Source organism: Helianthus annuus, chromosome 6 (assembly GCF_002127325.2).
Source record: "Helianthus annuus cultivar XRQ/B chromosome 6, HanXRQr2.0-SUNRISE, whole genome shotgun sequence".
In the NCBI taxonomy this organism is placed as follows: Eukaryota; Viridiplantae; Streptophyta; class Magnoliopsida; order Asterales; family Asteraceae; genus Helianthus; species Helianthus annuus.
Genome location: NC_035438.2, coordinates 107,210,000 through 107,217,726, shown reverse-complemented (window position 1 = coordinate 107,217,726; position 7,727 = coordinate 107,210,000). Strand labels below are relative to the sequence as shown.

The following is a 7,727-nucleotide window of genomic DNA, read 5'->3' as shown; positions in this document are numbered from 1 at the left end:
GAACCACGTAGGTGTTTTCCAACCTACGGAACCGTCCTGACATCCGAGGACTATGATAGGTGATAGTCTAGGAAAAGCGTAGTGTATGTACGTTATTAGTTTATCATCAAGCCTTTAACCCATTCCCACAACCCGGGAATCCCATGCCTTAGTAAGAGTGTGAACTCACCTTGGTTTGCTCGGTATGCTAGGTTATGTACTCACAAGTAATTAATCACGTCCTATTGTATGCATGTATAACAAATCAGTTCATGTTCGCAATGATACGTATGCAAATCGAGTGTCACACAATTGCAAATGTAAACATTCATCATCAAGCATGGCATGTCAAGTAAATCAAACATACATTCCACTATCTTTCGAAAGATGTTTATAACCTACCATCCTTCGAATCCAACCTTATCTTTCGACACATTAGTGATCCTTCGACACATACTAAATATCACAGTTACCTTTCGGACTGGTTGTTATGTTTCGAACCACCAGTCATCTTTCGACCAAATGGCATCTTTCGGTCAACCTAATTATGTTTCGGTCAATTCTATCCTTCGGTCAACAGATATCTTTCGGTCACAACTATGCTTCGACAACTATGTTTCGACTACAAGTATCTTTCGACACATATCAGTTACGTCAACAACAGTTACAATTTCAGAAACCCTAAACATGCTAACAGCCGTCAACAACATTGTCGATCAAACAACAATCATGCAGCAATCATAGGATCAAATCATCAACCAATCCAAATCATCATCTATGTGTCATGTAAACATAATTATCATTTGGTTCAACAATCTAACATACATCTATACGCATATCATCCAGTTGCTTAGCATAACGTATTACATAATCGAACACTATTGACATGCTAATCTGTTTTCGAAATCTAATCAAATCAATATCATTCAACCCATTCAATACTATGCATTCGATCCTATCAATCTAGATCAACATGTATTTCGTATGCAGTTACATAATAAATTAATCATGTATGATGAAATCAAGAACAAAACACGTAAATCACTAACCGAAGTTAAGAATGAACAGCACAAGAGATTTGGCTTCGGATGTTGAGGGTTTGCCGTCGCACACACACACAAAGGAGCTAGGGTTTTTCTTAGGAAATCCTTATCAGTTTACATGCATTCCCATATTTAAACGTATCACAGAAATGGGCCAAGCCCATCAGAAAAGGCTGGGCCGAAAGATGTCGAAGGATATGTTTCGTGCTCGAAGGATGAAGTCCTTGGTCGAATGATATGTTTCGAGAATCTTTAATTCGAAGGTTGATCCTTCGGATCGGAAGTTATCTTTCGTGGTCCTTCGAATCCTTCGAACTGTATGTCAGGTTTCGTGATCTAGACTAAGTGTTTTAATGATAATTCTAATATTAATTCTAATATTATTTTCTACCACAACAAGTAATCACATATAGGCAAAACAACAATACGTTTCATTAAAACACCACGCGTACAATTCAAGTTCACAACCCAAGCAACTAAGCAGTCAAAGTCAACGCGCATTTAATGCGAAAGCGAAAGTCAGAAACTCGAGTTGTCACATTATCCCCAACTAATTGAAAATTTCGTCCCGAAATTTGGTATGCACTCACTGAGGAAGCTAGGTAAGCTGTATCGTTTACTGGTTTTCCTGGGGTGTCACAATATGATCACATTAGTAGGTTAAGTACTGATATATAAGCATGTCTAAATTAATTTGACATGATTCTCTGGTCTCAAAACAATGTTATGCATGGTATCGTAAAATTAAGCTTTTTATTTATTAAATTACGCTATTATGCATAATGCACGTTTAAACATAGATTTGGACCCAAAACTCATTACCTATTGTTATGATATCATTTTTAGGAATTTTTGGAATGTTGGGTCAGATTTATTACTGACCATAACATAGAGTTCTTGTATAAATTCCTTAATTGACGATAATGCCATTTTGACTAATAATATGTGATTTACATGTGATTAGCATGCCAAACCTTTTTCTACTGACTTGATATGAAAAATAAAATATTCTAAGCATTCAAGGCTGATCAAAATCTCAGAATCACATAAACATCTCAAATATCGTCAATTATCGGCTTTTACGCTAATTAGGTGCATAGTATGGTTTAAAACCATATTTAGCACCTAAGACTTGTTACCTACTGAATTTATAAATAAATTTTAATATTTTATAGTAGGTATAAGTCATGAACTCAGACTTCCAAATATGCCCTTAAAATCATATGTGAAATGACCAAAATACCCTTTCGGGGCATAGTTTGGCCATAAACGGTAAACCATACATATGAATGATATCCTACTGTTTAAACATCTTAAAATAAATGTTTTTACAGAATGTTTTAGACCAGAATATCAGTTTACTTTAAAACCTCTTTTATAAATATTAAAATGACCAAAATGCCCTTACGGGACTTAATTTGGTTTTAATTACTTCTTGGGCATATATGTTAACATCCTACTGATGTATTAACATATTTTAAGCATAATAACATATGAGACTTGTATATGGTTCATTTGGTTGCCCGTTATGCATTTACGCGTTCGGATCGGTTTATGTAACTAGTTTACGTAAGTTGCCGAAGCTGGTTTAACCTTATCATTTTTGCTTCAAAATCCAGAATGTACTTAGTTTACCCATATTATACAAGTCTTCATACTTGTTGGGTCTAAATAGCATTCTATTCCGGTCATCTCTTAATCTAGTGTATCGTACCGCTTTAGATACTTTAAGCTAGCCGGTCTAAGTCTACGACTTAAAAAAGACCGTTAGCATTCTGAATTGGTTATATATTACCATCACTCCAGACTAGAGCCACCCGGTAAAAGCTACCTGCATTTAGATAGATTGGATACGACTGAGTTATTATGCTGTGAATCAAGTATTAGCTCAGGTAAATACATTTAACTTATTTTCCCTTATACGGGCTTGGGATACGGTATTATAATAATACCGCTTGGTCGGGTATGAAATCATTTAATCGGATTGTGATTAATAAATTGCATAACCTGTTTTAATCTGTTTTGTTTGATAACATAAGCATTTGGGGGTTAATACGACCATGTCCTGGATATCCTCGACTCATTTCATTTGAAAATGGCCACGACCTATGCACGGGGTGTAGGCACACACCTGACAGATGCAAATGCAAAATAACCCACATGTTGGGGATAACTCCTTTGTGGGTTCTATAAGTGGTGAGTCGGTTAATCATGACCGGCTTCCAAACCGGCCTCATATGTATGACAAACATGTAAAACTGTATACAAGATTATCTTAAACAATTGTCCCAAGTTAAAAATGGTTTGTGCCTTGTGCACTTAAATAAATTTTCATAAACTCTTTTCAAAAGAGTCAGTTAATTGTATTTACTTGTGAAAACTGACGTATTTTCAAAAGACTAAGTGGCAGGTACTACTCCTTAAAGATGCCTTAAAGTCTGCTAAACTTCATTTTATACATTCTATGAAGATCCACCTGTGGATTTGATATTACAGGCTCGTCTATATACTTTGATATTTTCAGACATTTGGGTTTGTAATAATATTTTATATTCCAAGACTTCCGATGTGCTATTCTGTGTATGTTTGACCATGATGATATCAACTATGTCACGATAATCCCCACCGGGCCCACCGGTAATATGTGGAAATATCGGGGTGTTACACGATCCGTGTGCATAAATGTCAAGATGGTGATTAACGGCAGAAAGAGTAACCGCTTACGGAAGATGCTTTCCGTTATTGCCTTCGTCAACAAACTGTCCCGCCTAAATCTGGTTATAAATAAGACAACTCAGGTACAATCTCTCAAGTTACTCTCACTTCACTTTCACTACTACTTCTTCTTCTTCTTCTTTGTTGAGGTTTGTACTTATTCTCACGCTGGAGGGTGGTCACGGAGAGAACCCCCATTCTCCCTGTGGCGAGTCTAACGGCTGTTTGTTTTGCAGATATCGTTCGGAGAAGAAGCTCAGTAAACCCCGAATCAAATGAGAGGACTTACCCTTTTATGCAGAACTAAACCCCTGGTCCGATTGATTCCGTTCATTCGAACCACTATTTCTTCAATTAACTATGGTCATGTGCTTTGCACATGAGGGCATTCTTGTCAATTCACCTTCCTAGAGGCTATTGTGCAAAGAACTTTTATTTAAGGGCTATTCTGAAAAATAAAAAGATATAAACGTATCTCTTTTCTATCTCTCTTTAAGATCTGAAACCCCTATCTCTCTCTCTTCTGTGTCTATTCTCTCTTTCCCTCTTTCTCTAAGATCTGAAACCCCTCTCTCTCTTCTGTATCTATTCTCTCTTTCTCTCTCTACTCCATCTCTCGCTCCCTCAGTAAAACTTCCAACAACACCACCACTACCACAATCTCCTTCCTCCAACACCACCACAATAGATATGTATCAATCATCTTCCTACGTGATCAAACTGCATAATATATCATATCCCCAATTGGATAGTTCTTACTACTAATACACAAAAGTTGTTTGAGCTGGATGCTTACAGATTATGGCTCAAAGACATAAGGGAGAGAGATCTGAGCGAGGAGAGTTCTTTCCAGCTAAGAGGTTCATATGTGATGCAGTTTGCATTCAAGAAACGTTTCTAGCAAATAAAGGGAAAATGAAGATGAAGTAGTATACTAATAAGAATGGTTTAAAATTGTAAAATCTGGTTGACCTGTAAAGAAGTCAAAGCACCTCCACTGCCCCTGCCGCCGCACCTCCACCGCCAGCCAGCCACCCCCTACCCACCTCAATACTTCTGCCACCGCACCTCCACCGCCAGCCACCCACTACCCACCTCAATACCTTTGTCGCCCCTAACAACCGTAAGAACTAGCAAGATCTGAAAATGCTTTTGAAAAGAAGAAAAAAAAATGCATAACAGTAGTAGAAAACCTAGTTTAAATTTAATTTTCCTCCATTGATGTCACTGCAAGTTCATTATTGTGTGCCCACCATTTGAGACTTTGAGTGTGTGATAGAGTGAGAAGAGAGAGAGAGAGAGGGAAAGAGAGGGAGTTTAGAGAGAGAACTACAGAGTTTTTTTTAATCTTTGAAATATTTTATATAATAGCACCTTGATATAGTTTGTTTTACACAATACTCCTTGGGGAGGTGAAATGACAAGAGGGCTCTCATGTGCAAGGCACATGTCTACATTTATCCAGAAAACTTAACTTAGTTAGGCTCAAAGGACACACCGTGCAAAATTTTGAAACATTAAGTATATAAATCGTCAAGTTTTGCGCCAAAGGACACAACTTGAAAAAAGGTATATTGATAAAGGATAAAACTTGTAATTTACTCTAGTTGTTGTTGTTGTTATTATTATTATTATTAGTAGTAGTAGCAGCAACAACAACAACTACAACATTAGTATTATTAGTTTAGGTATTAGGGTTATCGTCAAGGGTGGGTATTGGGTAGCCTAGCCTTAGTTAGGCATGGACTGATCAACCATGCTTAAACAAGACAATGTTAACCAATATCCAGCAATGATAATGACTAGTTAGGTTTACTGTGCAATTATCGATAGGGGTATATTTGGATCCTTTGCATGAGGAACTAGCTCAATTTGAGAAGTTGAAAGTTTGGAAGTTAGTTGATTTACAAGAATGAGAGAAAGAAATTGGCACCAAGTGGGTGTTCAAGTGTAAGAAAGATGACCAAGGGATCGTGACAAGGAACAAAGCTCGGTTATTGGTAAAGGGGTTCAATCAACAAGATGGGATTGACTATAATGAAGTGTTTACACCAGTTGCAAGGTTGGAAGCAATTCGGCTGTTTCTAGCGTTTGCATCTTTTAAGGGCTTCAAAGTTTATTAGCTTGACGTGAAGAGTGCATTTCTTTATAGGAAAGTTAAAGAACTGGTGTATGTCTCACAACCAGATGGGTTTACTGACCCAAACTATCCAGATCGGGTGTACAGACTGGATAAGGTGCTGTACGGATTACATTAAGCACCTAGGGCGTGGTATGAGACACTATCGACTCATATTTTGGCAAATGGCTTTGAAAGGGGTCAGATCGATAGTACACTTTTCATTAAAAGGAAGAAGGTCATTTTTGGTTCGTCTGATGAGAGCATGTGTCATGAATTTGAGGTGGTGATGAAAAGTAAGTTTGAGATGAGTGCAATGGATGAGTTATCATTCTTTTTGGGGTTGCAAGTTGAACAAAAGAAGGATGGGATTTTTATTCATCAGACGAAGTATGTGTATGGCATTTTGACTCGTTTCAAGATGGAGGATTGCGCAACTTTCAATACACCCATTTGTGAAAATCACAATATTGGACTAGATGCTGAGAGTGTGGAGGATGTTGATCCAACTCAATATAGGGCCATGATTGGATCGTTGATATATCTTACTGCTTCAAGACCAGACATTATGTTCGTTATATGTCTGTGTGCCAGATATCAAGCAAATCCGAAGGAGTCACATATGAAGGCGGTGAGGCGAATTCTACTTTACTTGAAGGGAAAACCTAAGTTTGGGTTATGGTACCCTGCTGATAGTGACTTGAAGTTTATTGCATACATTGGTTCGGAGTTCGGAGGATGTAAATCAACAAGAAAATCTATCACAGGTGGTTGTCAGTTCTTATGGGGGAAGACTTGTGTCATGGTAATGCAAAAAACAAGACGGTGTGTCTACGTCTTCGTGTGAAGCTGAATACATTGTTGCAGGTAACTGTTGATCTCAAGTTCTGTGGATACAATAGCAGATGTGCGATTTTGGTTTGAATTTCACTTGCACCCCTATTATGATAGACAATAATGTCACAATTTCCATAAAAATAATCCCATAAAACACAGTCACACAAAACATATTGACATTCATCATCATTTTATAAGGGATTGTGCTGAAAAGAAAATGATTGAACTGCATAGAGTCGACCCATTAGATAACCTGGCAGATCTTTACACAAAATCCTTTGACAGGGCTCGATTTGAACATCTAGTCGAACTCAACAGGATGAGGAATCCTGAATAACCAGGTTTTCATAAGAATTTTGTAAATAGTTTATTTGTAGGATCGGGGAATCGATCAAAACGAGTCGATCAGAAGAGTTCTAGACCAAATCAGAGGCGGAATTCATTGATTTGATCTTCATTCAGCTTAATATGCACTTAGAAGTAGATTAACTGTCGATTGTATTGATTTCACAACGTTACACGAGCTGGCGACACTTCGGAAGAGCTTCGCTACCGGAATCAGAATGTTACAAATGAAATCCCAAGACCCCATATATATAGGACACCCAGGTCGCACGAACCAGTATTGTCCAGGTCGTGCGGACTGGCCAGTTCGCACGAACTGGCCAGGACGCATGAACCTGCTGGTTCTGCCCCGTTTCCCGTTTTCTCGTACTACGTGTCCTGGTCTATCTATCTAGTTACATGACTCGATACAAGACGAAGTCAACAGACATATGCACCAACAAACTCCCCCTTGGATGATGACGAGTCTTCAGTGTGTCGAGTCTTCAGTCTTCATCAGTCTTCACGCTCTTTCCAAAGTTTCTTTCTCTGTAAGCATCCTCATCAATTTCTCTCATCTCTTCCAAAATCTCAACCTGGCTCTATCCTCTCTCCAATTCTCTTTATTAGGTCTCTTGATTCTTTAAGTTCATCAGCATCAGCAGCTTCTATCTCGAACGCTTTTTCAATGACTGAATCTGGCTCTTATG

The 7,727-nt window shown here is 38.0% G+C and overlaps 1 protein-coding gene across 1 annotated transcript; it reads left to right on the top strand.

Annotated features, from left to right (window-relative positions):
- The first annotated feature begins 6,121 nt into the window (after positions 1-6,121).
- LOC110945004 (uncharacterized mitochondrial protein AtMg00810-like) lies at positions 6,122-6,780 on the top strand. The gene is made up of 2 exons (XM_022186643.1): positions 6,122-6,661; positions 6,724-6,780. Exons 1-2 carry the CDS (start codon positions 6,122-6,124, stop codon positions 6,778-6,780), a joined length of 597 nt encoding a protein of 198 aa, XP_022042335.1.
- Positions 6,781-7,727: the final 947 nt, after the last annotated feature.